This window comes from Wickerhamiella sorbophila, assembly GCF_002251995.1.
Source record: "Wickerhamiella sorbophila strain DS02 chromosome Unknown contig2, whole genome shotgun sequence".
NCBI classification, from domain to species: domain Eukaryota; kingdom Fungi; phylum Ascomycota; class Dipodascomycetes; order Dipodascales; family Trichomonascaceae; genus Wickerhamiella; species Wickerhamiella sorbophila.
In genome coordinates this window covers 2,210,238-2,230,000 of record NW_020194005.1, presented here as the reverse complement: position 1 = coordinate 2,230,000, position 19,763 = coordinate 2,210,238, and the positions used below count along the sequence as shown (strand labels likewise).

Sequence of the window (19,763 nt, the reverse complement as noted above, 5' to 3'; positions counted from 1 at the left end):
AAGACTCGCCACTAGCGTAACGATGGTGATAAGGATCTTTTTGTGCTTCTAGTGTCTTCTCTTTGAATTCTGCACGCGAGTACTTTCCGGCCTCGCCAGCATTTAGTTGATTCAGTAACGGATCGTGGCTGGTGGGAATTCCAGCATCAACGAATGGTTTTGAAGTTTGAATTGTCTTTGATCTAGTTGAGGTCCAAACAATGAGTGGTGCATAGGTTGGGGTTTCGGGCTGAGAGAGCGCAGGCGTCGACAATCCTGATCCCGATCTGCTAGGCATCAAAGAGCTTCTTGTATCAGTGTAGCGGGCGAAAGACGTTTTGCCCACTTCACGAGCCAACTGGTCAAAATGTCTCGACGAAGTATAGTTCATCAAAGTTCTAGCAAGGGTTCTGGCATACTCTTTTCCTTCCTCGGAGAGATCGTTATCTGATCTCAGGGGTTCGTTAGGTACGCCAGTTGTGCCCGCTCGAGCAAAGAAGAAAGAACCTTGTTGACGGCGAGAATTTAGAAGGAACAGCAGCACCCTGTTCAGCAGATAGCCCAAAGGTCCATTATTGACAACGCAACGTTCACCGTCGTTGATGATCTTGATATAAAGTAATTCTTTTTCCGTGAGAGGTTCGTATTCAGAGATACGAACATCTAATATACGCAAAAAGTGTCGCATGGCCTCATTACGAGACATCCGGCTGTATTCTGGAGAGGTGAGCGGTACTTCGTTGATGTTGCGGGCCAACAACGCTTCATTGGTAACCAAGCTCTCAATGAACAAGGCCTCAACACCGTGTTCCTTGCAAAGTCCTGAGATTCTGGCACGATCTTCTTGACGAGGATTCGAAGCGTCGTAAATTACTACTTGGCCACCGTCACGATAGAATGCCCAAATATCGTCCAAGCAAGCATCCAGAACCTTTTGTCTCAACGCAGAGTGGTCCTGCGATGGGTTGGCACGCTTGAAATAGTCCACAGACACTTCTTCGTCTGGGCTCAGAATCGCACGGCGATAATTCGCTAAATGGAACGCCTGTGCCCGGATACCCAGCCAGCGCAAGTACCTTGTCAATGCTACTGCATGGTTGGTTTTACCCCGTCCAGGAAGTCCGACCATCACAAGGCATATCTTGCCGGCATGGTAAAGATGCCCCGAAACCGTTTTATAAACTTGTCCAGGAGCGACGTCGTTCATCGTTTAAAGCTTTTCTGGGTGAATCGAATCGGCTAAATAAGCAGAGGGAAGTCAGCGGCGGGCTGTTGGGAAGTTGAGAGCAGTTGTACGTCAGAGTAGCTAAAAAACGTTATCGAGAACCGAGGGGCCTGGAACGGGCCCGAATTTGCCAGATTTATAGTCCTTGAAAGCCTGGGCCAGCTCGTCCTCTGTGTTCATGACGAAGGGTCCTTTGCCTACGAAAGGCTCCTCAATTGCTTGCCCGAAGAAAAGAAGGGACTTGGAGGCTACGGGACTCTCGATTTTGAGAGCTGTGCCATCACGTTCAAATATAACTAGATTTTCTTTCTCGGCCTCAGTGCCATTGGCATTGATCCGGCCGCGGCGAACAAGAATACCTGCAGAATATTTCTCGGGCATATCCACCTCGAAAGTTTCCTTAGCCGCCAAGTCGAGGTCCCAGATGTTCATAGGAGTAAATGTTGAGATGGGCGACGAGAACCCCTGGTATTGTCCGGCGATAATGCGTAGGGAGCTCTTATCTGAGATGCACACTTTGGGCAGCGCAGGGGCCTGCACAACTTGATACTTTGGATCAGTGAACTTTTGGGCTTTCGGCAAATTGATCCACATTTGGACCATTTCGAAAGGTCCGCCCGTTTTCGCGAATTCATCAGAGTGCCGCTCCTCGTGAAGAATCCCCGATCCTGAAGTCATCCACTGAACACCGCCTTTTGTAATTGTTCCGCTGTGACCCGTTGAGTCGCAATGGGTCACGCCGCCATCATAGCTAATCGTCACGGTTTCAATGCCTCTGTGCGGGTGAAATTTTATACCTTTAGGCGATGGTTCGGGCTCGAAAGCCATAGGTGCGTTATAGTCTAGAACAAGGAAAGGATTCAAGTGTTTTCCGACCTTGTTGTAATTTATCATACCGGCTACTTTAAATCCGTTCCCGACCCAAAACCTCTTGGCATCGCTCACAACCTGCAACACTGGTTTTAGGCTCGATTTCATTTGAGCAAACCTGCGAATCCAGCTTACGCGAGGGGAGGGGGTTATGCTGCACCTTGAGCAGGTGCAGGATTATTGAGGGTTCGGTGAACCCCGAGTTGGTCGTGGCCAAGTGGGTGATTTGGGCACCAATGTTGACCGGCTAGTGCCCTGTTTGAGTTTGGTTGACGGCCGGTTCATTTAGAGCCGGGTGTACCCGGGTACGGGCAGAATGTATAACCCCGGGCTCCGCCGTCAACCCGGGTCAACCCGGGGAGCCATATATCATATAGCCAACGTCCCACTTCTCTGTTCCCAGTCACTTTTCATCCCACCAATGCTTCGCACCGCCTTTGCTCGCTCGAGCCTTGCTATGCGCTCCCGTGTCCCCATGGCATTCCGCTTCTACTCCAACAATCTGACCCCTGATTCTCCTGTCACCTCTTACGGTGCCGACCCCACTGTTCGCTACACAGAGAATCACGAGTGGATTGCCGTCCACAAGGACAATGTTGCCTTTGTTGGCATCACAAAGTATGCTGCCGATGCTCTCGGAGATACTACCTTCGTTGAGGTCGTTGAGACTCCCACGGAGACTGAGGCCCAGGAGAGCATTGGCTCTGTTGAGAGCGTCAAGTCTGCGTCTGACCTCTACTCACCAGTCACCGGTACCGTTATTGAGGCCAATGAGGAACTTGTCAATTCTCCCGGCCTTGTTAACGAGGACCCTATGGGCAAGGCTTGGTTCGCCAAGATCCAGATCTCGAACCCAGCCGAGCTCGACCAGCTTATGGACTCGGACAAGTACGAGGCGTTCCTGAAGGAGAACGACCATTAAGGGAACATCATTTATAGAAGACATTCTACTAGTTATATCTTACTGATTTCATACGTGCCAGCACGTTTTTAATCTTTGCGTTTGGGTTTAGACCTGTTGCGTTTTGTACTCTCGCAGAATCACGGGGACGGACGAGGCAGGAAGAGCCCCGACCTCTGTAATGACCTTTGAAATGTACTTTGAGTCGGTCAGGTCATAAAACACACTGTTGGGGCCCTCGCCAGGAATCATTTCGTTGACAGAAAAGGCGTCAAGCTGGATACGCTCGCTGAACTTGAGGGTCTCACAAAGCACAAGCATGGGGATGTTACGATCAAAGGCAGCCATGGCAACAAGCGAGGTGCCAACTCGTGAATATAAGTGGCCATTAGACACCATTGCGTGTGCACCCACCATGACAGTAGTAACGGTGTCAAGCAAATAAGGGACAGCCGAGATCAAAATGTAACTAGTGGGGATTTCAAGTTCAACCAGCTCAACCGCCGAGCGTTTACCCTCGAACAGAGGTGGAGTATCAACACAGATCACGCTGAATTCTTTGCCTTCCTTGCGGGCTGCAGCAAGTGTCTGGTACACTACCGACGAATGGCCAAATGTCAAGACTGTATCTCCGTTGCGAATGTGGGTTCCGGCACTTTTGACAATGACCTTAGCCGCCACTTCTAACCGCTCACGGACAAACGACTTGATAGCCAGCTGAAGCTCTTCTTTGGCAGCGACATCTTTAAAGTCAAGCACTGCTGAAAGATGTTGTTTCAGCCACCGAATCGCATTACCCTGACTTACGCTCAGTGCTCTTCCAACTTTGAGTACCTCAATCTGGCGCGAAAGGTGGGCAGCCAAACTGCGACCTAGAGTTGTACCAGGAGGAGATTGGTAGTCCTCAATAACTTTAGAAAATGCCTCCATCATAGCAACACACCTCTGGGTAGATCCCAGCACATTGCAGCGACGCATTTGCAACGCCAGATTTAGAATGGCAGGGTGGATATCCGCTGCCGATACAATAGGCTTGTGCTGATCAAGATGAGCAAACGGCCTATCAGGAGCAGCCGTCTCGGGTGCAGAGGACTGCCCAACGTTTCCAACCGCGGTATGTTTTCGACTACCATGCTGCTGCTGGGACGCCTGGGGAGCTCCGCCGACATTTCCGCCTTGCTCTTTACGAGCTGCTCGTTGGGCTTGCTTCTGCTGCTTTTTGAGAGCCTTGGCTTGCGCTGGAGTCAAATCTTTAGACATGAAAAGTAGATGATCCAAAAAAAACGGCTTACTGAGAAATCCCAACCCCCACATGATGGTTTTCGAAAGTCGAACAGAAGATCAAACCCGAGGAATAAGCAACTTGCTCCAGGGCAGCAACCGTATCATTCGTACGTATTTCACTGTCTGAGATCACGAAATTTTGTATTTTCGGTTTCTAGTTATCCAAAATCACGTGACCAATGAAATGGCCTTCGAGTCTACAGCGACGGCCGCATCAGTCATCCAATCAATCAATGGCAATTCTTGATTTGGCTTCTTGGGCTGTTTTTGGCGCCGCTGTTCAGGGCCTCGCCCAAGGTATTCGTCAGAAGCCTTTGAACTATAAACCTATTGGATACGTGTACTCTGCCACTCTGTTTGTTGCTGTCGGCCTGGCTCTGGATCAGGTCCGGGCTCGTCAGCGCAGCTTCTTGGATCGTCGTGTTGCTGTTCTTGCTCAGGAGCGAGCTGCCCGTGGTGTTGATTTCGCTCGTCAAGAGTAGACAACATCAGAAAAACGGAGCTAGTCATACCACTGCGACACCCACAGCATCTGGCGTAAGAAAATCATCATAACGCGCTTCTATGGGCCCATGTAGTGAAAACCAATATATATTAAATAGGACATGTCCATTTAAAACCCACTGTCGAGCTTGTTGTGGCCACGTTCGCGCCACAGACCGCCGGTCCAGCCCTCTAGCCAGTGCTTTCCGCTCTGCTGCCGGCGTTTGCAAGAAGACCGCTTCAGTTTCTAAAAACACACACTCTATCCACCAACCATAAACTAAATCTCTACACCTGTTACGTGACTATCTTTTGCTATGCTGTTCCAAAAGGGCCATACGCGTGGTTCTCCTGGCTTACGTCTCTCTTGACACCCCCACCAACCCTGACTTAAAAATGTCGAGTTCGTATGAGCGCGGGGTGACCTGCTGGTATCCGGATGAAAAATTAGGGTGGATAGGTGCACAGGTCGACAAAGTGACTAGGGACGCCGGCAAGACCACATTGGAACTCACTCTTGAGGATGGCTCGTCAAAGACGGTGACCGGGTCCGATGAGGACATCGCGAATAACAAGGCAAACTTCCCGCCTCTTCGCAACCCCCCAGCGCTAGAGACGAGTGAGGATCTGACGGGGCTGTCTTATCTGAACGAGCCGGCAGTTCTGGAGGCTATTCGTGCTCGTTACGCGCAGCTCTCTATTTACACCTTCTCTGGTATCGTTCTGATTGCCACCAACCCGTTCGATCGTGTTGACAATTTATACACATCTGAGGTTATTGACATGTACGCTCGCAGGCGCGAGCGTTCAGAGTTGCTACCTCATTTGTTCTCTATTGCTGGCGATGCATACTCGCACATGAAAGATTTCAAGCAAAACCAAACAATCGTGGTTTCCGGTGAGAGTGGTGCTGGTAAAACAGTGAGTGCAAAGTATATTATGCGCTACTTTGCATCGGCCGAAGACCCTCAATACCCTCGAAAGGCGCTTCCGAGCGGCACTGACCTCAGCGACGTTGAACGCGAAATTCTCGCCACAAACCCAATTATGGAGGCCTTTGGTAACGCTAAAACCACTCGAAATGACAACTCCTCTCGTTTCGGCAAATACCTTGAAATCCAGTTCTCAGATATGATGCAAATCACTGGAGCAAGAATCCGTACGTACTTGCTTGAGCGCTCGCGTATCGTGTTCCACCCTCCCACTGAGCGTAATTACCACATTTTCTATCAGCTTGTCAAGGGTGCTACAGATGAACAAAAGGAAAAATTTGGACTTGGTTCCGTTTCCGATTACAACTATTTGAATCAGGGCGATCCAGATATTCAAGGCGTGGACGATGCCGAGGATTTCCAAGCAACTTGCCGAGCGCTAGACGTCGTTGGCATCGACTCGGATTCCCAGTCCAATATTTTCCAGGTTATTGCTGCTTTACTACATCTTGGTAACACTACTATCAAAGCCACTCGCTCGGCAGTTAGTGTCAGTAGCGAAGACCCTGAACTAGCAAAGGCCTGTGAGCTCTTGGGTGTTCCTGCAACAGATGTCGCTAGATGGTTCATGAAAAAGCAGATCATGATGCGCAGCGAGAAGATTATGTCCGACCTTGACCACAAGACCGCGTTAGTTGTTCGAGATTCAGTTGCCAAGTATGTTTATTCTGCTTTATTCGACTGGCTCGTCGCGGCAATCAATGTTAAACTTGAAGCTCCTGAGGAGCTAGCTTCGACATTCATTGGCGTTTTGGATATCTATGGTTTCGAGCATTTCAAGACTAATTCTTTTGAACAGTTCTGCATCAACTACGCGAACGAGAAGCTTCAGCAGGAGTTCAATCAGCATGTCTTCAAACTCGAACAAGACGAATATGAAGCTGAAGACCTTGATTGGACATATATCGACTTTGTCGACAATCAGCCCTGTATCGCTCTCATTGAGGCGAAACTTGGTATTCTTGGCCTTCTGGATGAAGAGTCCCGCCTACCCGCTGGTTCTGATGACGGATTCGTTCAGAAACTGTACAGCTCTTTCGGTGCTGAAAAGCACCAACCGTACTTCAAAAAGCCCCGCTTCGGTCAAACTTCGTTTGTTGTTGGGCATTACGCTATAGATGTTGCCTACGAGGTGGATGGATTCATAGAGAAGAACCGTGATACTGTTCCAGACCAGCTTGTTGATGTGCTCAATAACTCAAATAACGAGTTCTTAAGGACAGTATTGGATGCTGCTGCTCAGACTGCTGCTGCCGCCGAGGAGAAGGTGTTGGCCGCTAGCAAGAAGCCCGCGGCCGCTCCTGGCGCACCAGGTCCGAGAGCTGCCGCTAAGCCTCGCAAACCCACACTGGGAAATATCTTCAAGAACTCTTTGATTGATCTTATGGATACAATCAACTCAACGAATGTGCACTACATTCGATGCATCAAACCTAATGAGAGTAAAGAGGCCTGGAAGTTTGACGGACCGATGGTTTTGTCTCAGTTGCGTGCGTGCGGTGTTTTGGAAACTATTCGTATTTCAAGTGCTGGCTTCCCATCTCGTATGCTTTATGAGGACTTCGCTCATCGCTACGATATCCTTGTGCATTCATCAATGCGCCGTGAGAACGTACGTCAGTTGTCTGAGGGTGTTTTGAAAGCTGTGGATATTGACGAAGACAAATATCAGCTGGGTAAGACGAAGATGTTCCTAAGGGTTGGAATGCTCGCGTTCCTTGAACGCAAGAGAAATGATCGCCATGTTGCAGCTGCCACAACCATTCAAAAGTTGTTCCGCATGCACTCCACGCGAGCCAAGTACAGAGCTGCAATCGCCGATATTATCAAGACACAAACTGCCATCCGTGGCTTCCTGGTACGGCTTAGAGCTCGCTTGGAGCGTGAGGATCGTGCAATTCGCCGGTTACAAGCACAATACCGTGGTAACAGCGCTCGCCGTCACTACGAAGGTGTTCGGAACTATGTGCGCTCCCTTCAAACCTTATCGCGTGGGTTCATCGCCCGTAAGACACTTGTCAACAACCGCAAGAACGAGGTCGCCACTCATTTGCAAGCAGCATTGCGTGGTTATCTGGCTCGTAACAGGTTTAAGCGCAGCGTCAAGTCTGTTAAGCTGGTGCAGAGTATGATTCGTCGTCGTGGCGCTCGTGCAGAGCTCCAGCATCTGCGCGAGGAGCGACAGTCTGTCAAACACTTTGAGGAAGTTCAATACCACCTCGAGAACAAGGTTATTGAGTTGCAGAATCTTGCTTCTGGTCGTGCTGACGAAATTCGAGGCCTCAACGAGCAGCTCAAGACTGAAAAGGCTGCTGTGGCTGCCCAGGTTGCTCTTTTAGCAGCAGCCCAAGCAGCGCAAGCGAAACAAAGCACATCTCATGCCAAAGAGTTGGCTTCTCATCAAGAGAAGTTTTCCGCTGCGGACCGGGAGCTCAAAGAGCTCAAGGATACACACTCCAAGCTTGAAGCTTCCTCCAAGCAGGAACTTGCTTCTCGTGATAAAGAGATCAATCAGCTCAAAGCTACCCTTGCTGAGAAGGAGTCAACTATCACTGAGCTCACCGCCAAGATTACTGAGCTTGAACAGGCAGTTGAGAAAGCACGTCGTGCTGCTTTGGTAGCGAATGCTAATGGTAGTGCTACAAGCATGGTGGGCGCCGGGGCTATGCCTCGTCCGCGCACTCTCCATGGCCGCCACGCAAGTCACAGCGAGCTTGAAGAGTACACAGCTCCGCACGAGTCTTATTACCGATACAGTGATGGTGAGGTCAATGAGATTAACGATCGTATTGAAAAGATGCTTGTCGACTCGCCTGGTATTCGCGAGGAACTCATTGCCAAGCTTGTTCGCAACTTGGTTGTGCCAACTCCCAAGACAGACAAGGTCTTTGAGCGTCGTGACATTGTGTTCCCGGCCAACATGATCAACCTTGTTATCAGCGAACTTTGGCGCTTTGGGTACACGTCTAATTCGGAGTCGTTTATCGGCAGCGCTTTAGAAAGTATTCAAGAGGCCGTGCAAAAGGTTCGCGGCGAAAAGATCATCCCTGTTGGCGCGTTCTGGCTTTCTAATGCTCACGAAATCTACTCTTTCCTGTGTCTTGCTGAGACCAATATTTTGCAGAATGCTCAACTACGGGAAGAAATGAGTGAGCTTGAGATGCGTCAATACCAGGAGCTCATGTCAGTGGCGAAAGTTGATGCGGAGTCGGTGATTTTCAATATCTACTTTGTCTGGATGAAGGAGATCAAGAAGATTTTCGACAAGATGATCGTGTCTGCCGTGGTAGAGGAGCAAAGCATTCCTGGGTTCCAAACCGACACGAACCCGCGATTCCTTACTCGTTTCTTACCTAGCGCATCCAGTGAATCGTCGATGAATGATCTTCTCACGCTGATCACTCGTGTATATACAGCCCTCACTGCGTTCCATCTTGAAGATGGGTATGTTCGGCAGCCCATCCTTGAGCTTCTTGAGATGGCGGGAGCCAAGGCCTTCAATGACATGATTATGCGCAAGAACTTCTTGTCCTGGAAGCGGGCGGTTCAGATCAACTACAACGTTGCCCGCATCGAGGAGTGGTGCAAAGGCCACAGTCTGCCTGAGGGCGCCCTATCTTTGGAGCGCTTGATGCAGGGCGCTAAGTTGCTGCAGCTTAAAAAGTCCTTTGAGGCGGACGTCGACATTTTGTACGATATCTGCTGGGCTCTCACGCCGGCACAGATTCAGCGTCTGATCACTAATTATTATCCTGGTGACTACGAGGAACCAGTGCCCCCCAAAGTGCTCGATTATGTTGCCCAGCGGGTTAAAGACTCTAAAGATACGGCCACTCAATTACTTCTGGATGTGAGCAACGTGAACGGCGTCGACAAATTCGAAATGTGCCCGCCCCGCACTCTGCAGAAGATTGAGCCTTACATGCCCCAAGATCTCGATGTTCCCAAGCTGCGGGAGCTTGCAAAGCTCACAACGATGTCAACAAGATTGGAAGAAGCCGGGGCTGGTGAAGAAGACATGGACTCGACGGAAGAGGTCGCAGAAGCACCAAATGGAGAAGTAGCATGAGGTCTAGAACTATTCGGTTATTGTAAAAGCTCTAATAGATTCATATATACCAACATTTTTTTTTTTAGCGGCATACCTGACACACGCCCCAACCCTGCATTCTAGCCCACGCGCAACTTCCCAACTACCTAGCGCCCAAAGGCTTACTACCCTCTGATGAGCAGGGCTTTGTTTGGCAGCTCGATTATCCAACCCCTCTGCTGACGTCACCCAACCATGATGAAAGGATGGACACGACGACTGGGCCGGTCCAAGTCGTCGTCCTCAGAGAAGAGTCGTAAACAAAGTGAAAGCAACACAGGAGGGCGCAATGTGTCTGATCAGATCCGTCCAGAGGCTCTGGATGCGAGCAATACTGGCGTAGCGTCGCGACGTAAGGACGCGCGGCCGACCGTAGAAGTCACCGCGGCTGGTCCGGGGGCTGATACCGCCAGTGCTAGTCATTTGTCTTCTCATCACACTAGCGGTGAGACGCTTCTGGGGGCACGGGGCCCAGCGGCCCTCGGCACTGAGCCGTTTGATATGGAGGGCTTGCGCCCGAGCTTATCGCCAGGTAGTCCGACTACCGCTGGCCGGTTCTTGTCTGAACGCTTAGGCCAGATGGATGGTATCACCCAACCGACTCGACATAACTCGAGTCATTTAACCATTAGTGCTGAGCGCCAGCTGGAGCATTTGCCCATGTTTGAAGACGTTCCCCCCAAAGAGCATCGCAATCTTTTTAAGCGCAAACTGCAGCAATGTATGGTCATTTTCAACTTCAGTGATCCTGCTAGCGATCTTGTTGGTAAGGAAATCAAACGTATGGCTTTGACCCAGCTCATAGACTACGTCTCGTCCAGCCACGAGCTGTTTATTGACGAAGCCTTGTACCGTGATGTGATCCAGATGTTTACGAAAAACATTTTCCGTTCGATCCCACCGCCCAAAAACCCATTTGGTGAGATCTTCGATCCTGATGATGATGAGCCTATCAATGTGGATGCGTGGCCGCACATGTCCCTTGTCTACGAGTTCTTCTTACGGTTTATTGATGCTCCTGATTTCAATGTCTCCACCGCAAAACAGTTCATTGACCATCAGTTCATTCTCTCACTATTGGAGCTATTTGACTCCGAAGATCCTCGCGAGCGCGACTATTTGAAAACAACTCTTCATCGCATATATGGCAAATTCCTCACGCTACGTGCGTTTATTCGCCGATCAATCAACAATGTATTTTTGCAATTCATTTATGAGACGGGTCGATTCAATGGTGTCGCTGAGCTCTTGGAAATCTTTGGTTCAATTATCAATGGGTTTGCTATTCCATTGAAAGAGGAACATAAAGTCTTCTTGAACCGCGTACTGATTCCCCTCCACAAAGCTCGCTCGCTGTCATTGTTCCATTCTCAGCTTACTTACTGCGTTGTGCAATTTTTAGAAAAGGATCCCCAGCTGACCGAGGAGGTTGTTTTGGGATTGCTCAAATACTGGCCCAAGGTCAGCAGCACGAAAGAAATACTCTTTTTGCTTGAGCTTGAGGATATATTTGATTCGATTGAACCTACGGAGTTTGTCAAGATTGAGGTACCACTATTTCAACAACTGGCGCGGTGCATTTCTTCCCCTCACTGTCAAGTTGCCGAGCGGGCTCTCTATAATTGGACCCACGAGTACTTTTGCACATTGGTGGCTGAGAATTGCGAAGTCATTCTTCCGATTATTTTCCCCTCTCTGCGAGATAACGCCAGTCACTGGAATCGTACTATCCATGGCATGATTTTCAACGCCTCTAAAATGTTGCTTGAAACCAATCCTGTTCTATACGACCAATGTGCCGCAAACTACCGTAAAGAGCGTGAGCGGAGCCACGAGGTTGAGCGGGCTAGAGCTTCAAAGTGGGCAGAGATTGAGCAGACTGCTTATGCGCACGGTGGTGTTATCATTGTTGACCAATGCACACCAGCCGAGCGGGCTACCCGCTCACTTACCACTCCATCGCGACCAAATGAGCACATGTCGACTTTAGATTCCACCGCGGCAAGTATGCCGCCAGATCCTTTGATTCCCATTGAATTACTCCGTCGCGCCAAGACGAGCACGCCTACCAAGTCTAACAGTCCGCCGGCGCCCAGGTCAGCGAAATCGCTTACCGAACCAGTTGCACCGCTTGATTTGACGAAAATCAGCAACGCTGCCAGTGCTATTAGCAGTGGCCCCAGTTCGGGAGCGCCCAGTGAAAATGCATCTGTGCTCGAGACCCGTTCAGCGTCTTCACCTCCAGCTGCCGCTTCTGGCACACCCACCACACCAATTTCGCCTAATCAGGGACCCATCGCCATTGGTAGCCAGACGGGCAGCGTAGTTACACAAACGGTGGCTGCTACGGCATCCTTTTCATTATGGCCCTTGGATCGCTCGGGACCTACTTCCACGGACGATTTTCAAGATCAAGGTGAAGGGGGCTCATCAGCACTACTTAGTTGTCCGCCGTCCCCAGATTTGAGTGGCTGATGGCAGCGTTATACGTGCTGGCATGCTCTTTAAATATATATATAGACTTGATATCAAGAATATAAAAAACCAAACGAAACCCGTCACGTACCCCTCGTGGAGTCACCCCGAAAGCGTTTACCATGTAGGGCTAGGGTTCATACCCGCAATGGAGAAATATTGGAAGTGGCGCCCCCCACTCCTCATAACCTCTATCTTGATATGGCGAAGCGTAACACGTGCTGGGATCTGTTTTTGATCGTTTTGTCGATAGTCCTTCCACCAGTCCCTGTGGCATTCAAGAGAGGATTCTGCTCTGCAGACTGTAAGTATTTCGAGGAATTGCTGTGCCAGACATACTAACCCCAAGTTTTGATTAACATCGCACTATGTATTTTGGGCTTCTTGCCTGGACTTATCCATGCATGGTACATTATTGCCAAGTATCCCCAGGACGCGGATATAGATGATATTGAGGCCCACCGCTCGCTGCTTGCGAACGAACACGGTCACGGCCATAGCCACAACTACCATGGGCACAGTCACAGTCAGAATCAAGGCTAGTCCCCTGAAAAGGTGGTTGTACTTATGTTTTAATTATTTTCAATAAAGCTATGTTGTTCTGTTTTGAACCTGACAACTTACACATCCTAAACACCATGCCTGAGTCAACGGACTCTGAGCAGCCCACGAAGCCCGTCCTTCCGCCAGTGGGCAAGTATGTTCAGCTGCCGCCAAGTCAAGCATCCAAGCAGCCTAAACTCAAACCCGTAGTGACCAAACCTCTAGAACAGTGCGACTTTTTTCAGTGGTAAAGGGCATGGCTGGCTATGTACATATATACCAAAACATTAGATTTTAGCCGAGTTAAGCTCGAACACGCTAGCACGAGGGGCGGAGGGATCGGCTGCTTCAAGCTCGGCAAGTTTAGAGGCAAGTGGAGATACCTTGACTCGGCCACTCTTGAAGGGGTTCTTGACTTGAGGGGGGTTGGGTGCATCAACAAGATATCCCAAATTCTCAGGATCACGGTAGAACTCGATGTTGCGACGATCTGTGGGTCGCGCTCTCAAAGGCAACCGGGCGTACTTTTGAAGCGTGGCCTCAGGACGAGTGTGGGCCCGCAGACCAAGGGGCGAATAATAATGAGCGGTGAAAGACCCCTCAGATTCGAGTAAAGCCGCCCGGGCAGGGGCAGTGGCCTTGGTGGCTGTGATGTGCAAAGGCTGTTTGAGGAGCTCAGCACCTGCCCCAAGAATTTTAATACCATTGTTGACGTTTCCAAGAGCCCGACTGCGGTAAATCTCGCGCATCGTAATGGGCTTGGAGGCATCCAGGCGGCCCTGATCGATAAGTTGCTGAATGCGACCGAGAGAGATTTCTGCGGGTTTAGGCAACTTAGACCGGAAGCCTACTTTAGGGAAGAGCTGGGTAATAGGGGTTTGGCCACCCTCGAACCAAGGCTTCACGCTGTGACGAGCCTTTTGACCCTTTTGACCACGGCCCGAGGTTTTTCCTCGACCAGATCCCGGACCACGACCGACACGGTTCTGCTGGCGGGTGGATCCAGGAGCAGGAGCAAGCTTGTCCAGGCTTCCGACAACACGGCTGGTTGAAAATGATCGGAGCCAACTTGAAACGCGACCAACCGAAACCATTCTTGAATTGAAGGAAGATGAAAAGTTCGGGCTGTGGCTTAGTCACCAGAAAATAGACTTCCGCACGGATCCCTAGTAGTTAGCCAGGTCTTTGGTCAGCAGATCTTGCCTCATCTTCACTTGGCGCACACTACATGTAACAGGGGTGCGTTGCTGACCCCGGATCGACATTCTGTGTAAAGAATATTGGCCTGATTCCTGCATCCGGCTGTGGGAACATCGATAGCCGAGGTGGTATGCCTAAATCCACGACAAATACAAATTGAGCTAGGTGCCGCAGGCGCAGTGAGCATCGTTGCATAAACCGCCATGTCGCCTACCGCGGGTTCCCCACGTTCGGATGGACATCCCGTGGCTTGTTACCTCAGAAATTCTCCTTCGTGGTCTGAGTGTTCCCTAACCCGTCCCATCACCGTGCATTATGACTAAGTCCCCGTTCAAGAGGCTTTTCTTACTGCTTAACCCGGACTTTATAGGTGTTTTACCCCCCCACAACATATTTTAAAAGCCGGTGCTTTCTTGATCATTTGAATGACATCGTTGCTCAGCGGTATTTCTAGCCGTCGCCGTGTGAATAAGTCAAGAAGTAGCTCTGGTCAGAACAGAGACTCCCCCGAACCTTTACCTCTCGCTCCAATGCAAAGTGCCCCCGCTTCTCGAATTGTCCAGCCCTCTCCTCGCCCTTCCCTGGAGCCAACATATTCGTCACCTGCAACTTCGCGCTCTCAGAGTGTCCAGCCTCCTGAATTGCTCGAGTCCCCTAGCGTTCAATTGCAGCTGAGAGTAGAGTCACCTCCCTTGGTGATGTATGGCGCCAGAGCAGAGTCTACTGGTGCGTTACTTACTGGCATTATGGATATGCAAGTCAATGTTCCTGAGCTCGTGATCGAGAAGGCTCGTTTGATCGTCGTACAGAGGGTTGTGTACAACACCCCGGCTACTTCGGGCGGCAAATCGAGTCATATGAACACAGAGACACTTGCGGAGTGGCAAGTTTTGACAAAACCACAGAATTTTACTGTTGCCACACATGGTTACCCATTCTCTCACTTGATGCCTGGGTCATTGCCCCCAACTTGCTCTGTCTCGCTGTTCAGTGTGGGCTACTATCTAAGGGCAGAAGTGCTTATTTCCGGTCAGCAAACCCCCGTAGTTTGCGAACAAGAACTCCGCGTCAAACGCTCAGTTATAAATATCCAGGATAAAACGTCAGTTCGCGTATTCCCTCCTACAGAATTGAGCTTGTCTCTTATTTTACCATCGGCAGTCTTTCCCAAATCAAACTTTACCGCTGAGATCCGCTTGGAAGGTGTCATCAACGATCCCAACGCCCCGGACCCTCAAAAAAGATGGAAGCCAAAGAAACTGACCTGGCGATTTTTCCAAACTGTTAAAGTGGCGGTTCCCGGTGGGAGCGACAAGCCCATCGATGACACTCAAGTAATCGGTGAAGGTGTGCTCAAAACGGGTTGGAAAGTAGACTTTTCGCATAAGGGCCTCTGTGAGCTTATTGTGCCCAACTTCGTGGGGAATGCCATGGATAAAGCTGTCCAGGATGTAGACGACCCCGTACACGGGCTGAGCGTGAGCCACCGCCTGAGTGTTGAGATGCTGCTAGCTGAAGAGATTGGAGCCAAAAACTCCCGCACCGCATCAGTAACTGGATCGGCACGTGTCCTGAGAATGCAGTTCTCCATCAATGTAGTCGATCGCCCTGGACTGGGAATATCGTGGGATGATGAGGTCCCTCCAGTCTACGCCGACGTGCCTTTGTCTCCACCAACATACGCGACAAGTGTCGAGGATATCCGCAACCATTTGTTCAGCCCAACATTCTCGCCAGCGTACTCGCCTGCTCTAGGTGCTTCGGTAGCCACTCCCTCGCCCACGCTGCGCCATATCGACGCAAGTCTGTTCGGCCCAGAGTCCAGAAGAGCCAACAGAACCTCTCGACTGAGTCTTTTACAGCCGTCGTCCTCACGCCACATCTCTCCTATTTCTAGCATTCCCGGTACTCCTGAACCATACAAGCATGATGGATAGTTTGCAATCCGTCCTTTACGTCTAATTTCCGAGAACACTGTACGAAATTGTTTTCGAATGCTCTTATTTATACATGCAATGCTTTAAAACCGCTCATATGTCTTTTTTATCAATTCAATTACTAAATCGTGCTCTCATGCGTGCCTTTGTGCGCGGCAGCTATATCTTGGGCTGTCTTGTCTTACGCATCACCTAATTTTTTTTTTTTTACTAAAACCTGGGAATGTCGCTCAGCCAAAACGTTATTCTACTTAATCCCACAAACCAGCTGACGGGGCTGTACACCACAATCCGCGACAAGAGCACTTCGCGAGCGGATTTTATTTTCTACTCCGACCGGATTATTCGTCTTTTGGTCGAGAAGGGCCTTGATCTTCTTCCTGTTGAGCCCCATTCTGTAACCACCCCCACCGGCCAAGCGTTCACAGGTGTTCGCTTCCAGGGTCACATCTGCGGTGTGTCTATTATGCGTGCTGGTGAAAGCATGGAGCAGGGCTTGCGTGACTGTTGCCGGTCTGTTCGCATTGGCAAGATTTTGATCCAGCGCGATGAGGAAACGGCCATGCCCAAGCTTTTCTACGACAAGCTGCCTGAAGATATCGCCGATCGCTACGTCTTCTTGCTTGACCCAATGCTTGCTACCGGCGGTTCTGCCTTGATGGCTGTCGAGGTGCTTAAATCTCGTGGTGTGCCGGAAGAGCGTATCATCTTTTTGAACATCGTCTCCACTCCTGAGGGCATCCAAAAATTCACAGACAAGTTCCCTCGAGTCCGCATTGTGAGCGGTTGCATCGATGAGGGCCTGGACGAGAGCAATTTTGTTCGTCCTGGTTTGGGCGACTTCGGTGACCGCTACTACTGTATTTAAAAACATCAATTGTCCGTAAACTACTTCTTATAATAAATTTGTGGCCACGTTTGTGAGTCCATACCGCAAGTCAACCCCTTTCGCTCCTGTCAAGGGTGCACCACCATCTGCAGATATCTGGATCACTAAGAAAAAAAATATTTTTCATCATGCCGAAATCTGCCAGAAATAAGGTGGTGTCTTTGACCCAGACTGAGAAGAAAACTCGGGAGAATAAAGAGAGAATTGCTGATCTTATTCGTGCTGGTATGGACGAGTACAACTTTGTGTGGGTTTTGAACGTCGAGAACATGCGTAACACTTTTCTTAAACAGATCCGTCAAGATTGGGAAGGCTCTCGCATTTTGTTTGGCCGAACCAAGCTGATGCAGAAGGTTATTGGCCGTTCCCCGGAAGACGAGTATATGGAGAACTCACACGAGCTGTGCAAAGTTGTTCAGGGCGACGTTGGTCTTTTATTCACCAACGAGGAGCCACAGGTGGTGACAGACTATTTCGAGTCTTTTGTCAAGACCGACTTTGCTCGTTCCGGCCTCATTGCTCCTCTTACTTTTGTTATCCCTGAGGGTGTTGTTTATTCGACCGGTGGACAGCAGAGCCCCGAAGAAGACGTCCCTCTTGCACACTCCCTTGAGTCAACTATGCGTCAATTGGGCATGCCCACCCGTCTTGTTAACGGAAAAGTTACCTTGAGCGCTCCATACACTGTTTGTGAGAAAGGCCAGACATTAGATTCGAAGCAGACCCGCCTTCTTAAGCAGTTTGGTGTTGCCTGCTCTCAGTTCAAGGTCAACCTCCGAGGCTACTACTCCAAGAAAGACGCCAAAGTTGTGCTTAATGATGAATAAATAAACAGAGTATGTGTATGTTTTTATATTTAGAATCCTGCCTGATGCCTAGGAAAATTTGACCTCCATATGGTGATATCTCAGGCTTTCTTTTTTTCCCTCTGTCCATTTACCTAATGAAGCTTGAAATTGGAGAGCCTCCATACGAGCTGGAGGAGAACGAGATCATCGTAAAAGTCGTTAAAAACCGCGGAAATACTTTTGAAGTGCAGGTGCCAGCGTCTTGCTTGGATAGGGTCAGGCAGGTTCTACCTGAAGCCACTGAAGAGCTTCTCGTAGGGCTGTCTCCCCGTCTTCGTAACCAGTATTTTATTAAACGAGGTGGATACGCAGTTGCCACTATCGAGCAAAGAGGCAAACTGCAAGGAGAAATCTCGAATGTGTGTGGTGACGAGAGACAATGGCAGAAACAATCGTACTGGCCGCTTGAGTATAAAACAACAAATGCTGGCTATGACACCCTTGATCTGCCTCCTAGCGACGAGGAATCGGACTATGAAACAGACGAGGAGGAAGGAGAAGAAGAACCGGCCGTGCAGTTCTTGTCATAATACTTTTTGTCTCTGTACAAGTTGAGCAAGCAGTTCATCGACCTCGTTGTCCGCATAAGTTATTTTATGACCAGAGTTACTGAGATGTGTGAAAATAGCAACAACAGCTTTTGTGTCCATGTTACTGAGATATTTAGATAGCCCGTAAACCACTAATGCTGCTGGTTTGAGAGTATAGAGAGCGTCGCCCAGATCGTCGACAGTGCGGAAAAACTCCACGGTTATCTGGTCTGCCTTTGCGGGCCCAATGTCTTCGACCAGGCTTAGGAACTCATTTTCACTACCTAAACAGTAAATTGTCACAGGCGCTAACGAGAGACATTCTGCGAGTGTTATCATTACAAAGTTGGATGTATGCATTATGTGAGTTTAAGATCATTGACTTGGTCGGCGAGGTCTTCTTCCTCGAGTTCCTGTTCCTCTTCAGAGTCTTCGTCTTCTTCAAACTCGTCTTCCTCGGATCCATCCTCATCGAATTTACCTTCCTCTTCCTTCTCGGCCAACTGCTGCTTCATGTATTTCTCTAACTCCCGGTAAGCTTTACGATCGTTTCCACTTGCATTAGCCTCCACATCGAGATGGCCAACCCGCTCAACTTCTTCCCACTTGGGATAATCCCCGACATAGCCAAATTTATTTTCGAAAAATAGTCTTATGCAGTTGACATCGCGTTCGAAATATTCTTTGGCATCCTTGTGGTCGATGGAAACGCACTGCGGGAAGTCAATAACGACTGCTTCGCGTTCGGGCTCTTCTGGATCATACTCTCGGATCATAATGTTGAACTCATTGAAATCACAATGAATCAAGCCTTGACTGGCTAATCGTCGAATGAAATTCATGAGCAAATTGTACAGTCGTTCCGGATCATCATGCTCACGAAGCTTCAGCATGGCCATACCGTCAATCAGAGACATTAAAACATGATGACGACTGTTGTCAATAGGTTTGGGCACCGAAAAGCCTGCATCATATAGTACCTGCATAAATTTGTATTCCTTTTCGGCAGCAAGTCTTGATAAATACATCCAACTGGCGCTCTGGCGCTTGCCCAAATAATCCCGAGAGTTTTTCACTGTACGGAAAGAAATGCGTCCCAGACGATGAACCTTCAAACAAAGAGTCTCACCGTTTTTATTGGCAACCGAAAAAATGTCGGATTCTTTTCCAATGCCAATTTGCACGCCTACAGCATAAAGTGATTCTCTTTGCACCATAGCCTTTAGAGCAAGATAATCATAACCTTTGTAGGACAAACGGAACCCATCGTATTTTGCGTTGCGGACCCTAGAAATAAGCTTAATTTTTGCAAGATTGGAGATGCATTTATTCACCAAAGAAGCGTTCTTGATACCGGAAATCGAGTGGATTAGCGGAGTAGGCACAATATCGTGATTTTTTGATCCCATTTCAATAGAGGTCAACACACGAAAGTCGCTTTTCGACAAGTACCTCATATGCGATGTGTCGAGCTTCATTGTGAATTATTTATAGCAGAAAAAGAGCGTGCTTGGAAA

General features: G+C 49.3%; 14 protein-coding genes across 14 annotated transcripts in view; 9 read left to right on the top strand and 5 right to left on the bottom strand.

The window, feature by feature from the left end:
• The window catches only part of B9G98_04541 (hypothetical protein), a gene marked incomplete at both ends in the record, with an annotated part of 1,470 nt that extends 284 nt beyond the window's left edge, over positions 1-1,186 (bottom strand). Inside the window, one exon of the mRNA XM_024811098.1 lies at positions 1-1,186. This exon is cut by the window's left edge and continues 284 nt beyond it. Within this exon, the coding sequence (XP_024666866.1) occupies positions 1-1,186 (1,186 nt within the window).
• Positions 1,187-1,285: 99 nt separating this feature from the next.
• On the bottom strand, positions 1,286-2,182 carry B9G98_04540 (hypothetical protein; the record flags this gene model as incomplete). The annotated part of the gene is made up of 1 exon (XM_024811097.1): positions 1,286-2,182. The coding sequence occupies one exon, from the start codon at positions 2,180-2,182 to the stop codon at positions 1,286-1,288; it is 897 nt and encodes a 298-aa protein (XP_024666865.1).
• Positions 2,183-2,495: 313 nt separating this feature from the next.
• Positions 2,496-2,996, top strand: B9G98_04539 (Glycine cleavage system H protein, mitochondrial; the record flags this gene model as incomplete). Its single annotated transcript, XM_024811096.1, has 1 exon — positions 2,496-2,996. One exon carries the CDS (start codon positions 2,496-2,498, stop codon positions 2,994-2,996), a length of 501 nt encoding a protein of 166 aa, XP_024666864.1.
• An 87-nt stretch (positions 2,997-3,083) lies between these two features.
• B9G98_04538 (putative translation initiation factor eIF-2B subunit delta) lies at positions 3,084-4,235 on the bottom strand (the record flags this gene model as incomplete). Its single annotated transcript, XM_024811095.1, has 1 exon — positions 3,084-4,235. The coding sequence occupies one exon, from the start codon at positions 4,233-4,235 to the stop codon at positions 3,084-3,086; it is 1,152 nt and encodes a 383-aa protein (XP_024666863.1).
• Positions 4,236-4,438: 203 nt separating this feature from the next.
• B9G98_04537 (hypothetical protein) lies at positions 4,439-4,741 on the top strand (the record flags this gene model as incomplete). Its single annotated transcript, XM_024811094.1, has 1 exon — positions 4,439-4,741. One exon carries the CDS (start codon positions 4,439-4,441, stop codon positions 4,739-4,741), a length of 303 nt encoding a protein of 100 aa, XP_024666862.1.
• Positions 4,742-5,138: 397 nt separating this feature from the next.
• On the top strand, positions 5,139-9,803 carry B9G98_04536 (Myosin-2; the record flags this gene model as incomplete). The annotated part of the gene is made up of 1 exon (XM_024811093.1): positions 5,139-9,803. The coding sequence occupies one exon, from the start codon at positions 5,139-5,141 to the stop codon at positions 9,801-9,803; it is 4,665 nt and encodes a 1,554-aa protein (XP_024666861.1).
• Positions 9,804-10,019: 216 nt separating this feature from the next.
• Positions 10,020-12,299, top strand: B9G98_04535 (Serine/threonine-protein phosphatase 2A regulatory subunit delta isoform; the record flags this gene model as incomplete). Its single annotated transcript, XM_024811092.1, has 1 exon — positions 10,020-12,299. One exon carries the CDS (start codon positions 10,020-10,022, stop codon positions 12,297-12,299), a length of 2,280 nt encoding a protein of 759 aa, XP_024666860.1.
• A 201-nt stretch (positions 12,300-12,500) lies between these two features.
• Positions 12,501-12,842, top strand: B9G98_04534 (Plasma membrane proteolipid 31; the record flags this gene model as incomplete). The annotated part of the gene is made up of 2 exons (XM_024811091.1): positions 12,501-12,603; positions 12,649-12,842. 2 exons carry the CDS (start codon positions 12,501-12,503, stop codon positions 12,840-12,842), a joined length of 297 nt encoding a protein of 98 aa, XP_024666859.1.
• A 287-nt stretch (positions 12,843-13,129) lies between these two features.
• Positions 13,130-13,936, bottom strand: B9G98_04533 (54S ribosomal protein L10, mitochondrial; the record flags this gene model as incomplete). Its single annotated transcript, XM_024811090.1, has 1 exon — positions 13,130-13,936. The coding sequence occupies one exon, from the start codon at positions 13,934-13,936 to the stop codon at positions 13,130-13,132; it is 807 nt and encodes a 268-aa protein (XP_024666858.1).
• Positions 13,937-14,467: 531 nt separating this feature from the next.
• Positions 14,468-15,979, top strand: B9G98_04532 (Uncharacterized protein C1F12.05; the record flags this gene model as incomplete). Its single annotated transcript, XM_024811089.1, has 1 exon — positions 14,468-15,979. One exon carries the CDS (start codon positions 14,468-14,470, stop codon positions 15,977-15,979), a length of 1,512 nt encoding a protein of 503 aa, XP_024666857.1.
• Positions 15,980-16,202: 223 nt separating this feature from the next.
• B9G98_04531 (Uracil phosphoribosyltransferase) lies at positions 16,203-16,847 on the top strand (the record flags this gene model as incomplete). The annotated part of the gene is made up of 1 exon (XM_024811088.1): positions 16,203-16,847. The coding sequence occupies one exon, from the start codon at positions 16,203-16,205 to the stop codon at positions 16,845-16,847; it is 645 nt and encodes a 214-aa protein (XP_024666856.1).
• A 149-nt stretch (positions 16,848-16,996) lies between these two features.
• B9G98_04530 (Ribosome assembly factor mrt4) lies at positions 16,997-17,695 on the top strand (the record flags this gene model as incomplete). The annotated part of the gene is made up of 1 exon (XM_024811087.1): positions 16,997-17,695. One exon carries the CDS (start codon positions 16,997-16,999, stop codon positions 17,693-17,695), a length of 699 nt encoding a protein of 232 aa, XP_024666855.1.
• Positions 17,696-17,811: 116 nt separating this feature from the next.
• B9G98_04529 (hypothetical protein) lies at positions 17,812-18,246 on the top strand (the record flags this gene model as incomplete). The annotated part of the gene is made up of 1 exon (XM_024811086.1): positions 17,812-18,246. The coding sequence occupies one exon, from the start codon at positions 17,812-17,814 to the stop codon at positions 18,244-18,246; it is 435 nt and encodes a 144-aa protein (XP_024666854.1).
• A 359-nt stretch (positions 18,247-18,605) lies between these two features.
• B9G98_04528 (Serine/threonine-protein kinase RIO2) lies at positions 18,606-19,724 on the bottom strand (the record flags this gene model as incomplete). Its single annotated transcript, XM_024811085.1, has 1 exon — positions 18,606-19,724. The coding sequence occupies one exon, from the start codon at positions 19,722-19,724 to the stop codon at positions 18,606-18,608; it is 1,119 nt and encodes a 372-aa protein (XP_024666853.1).
• Positions 19,725-19,763: the final 39 nt, after the last annotated feature.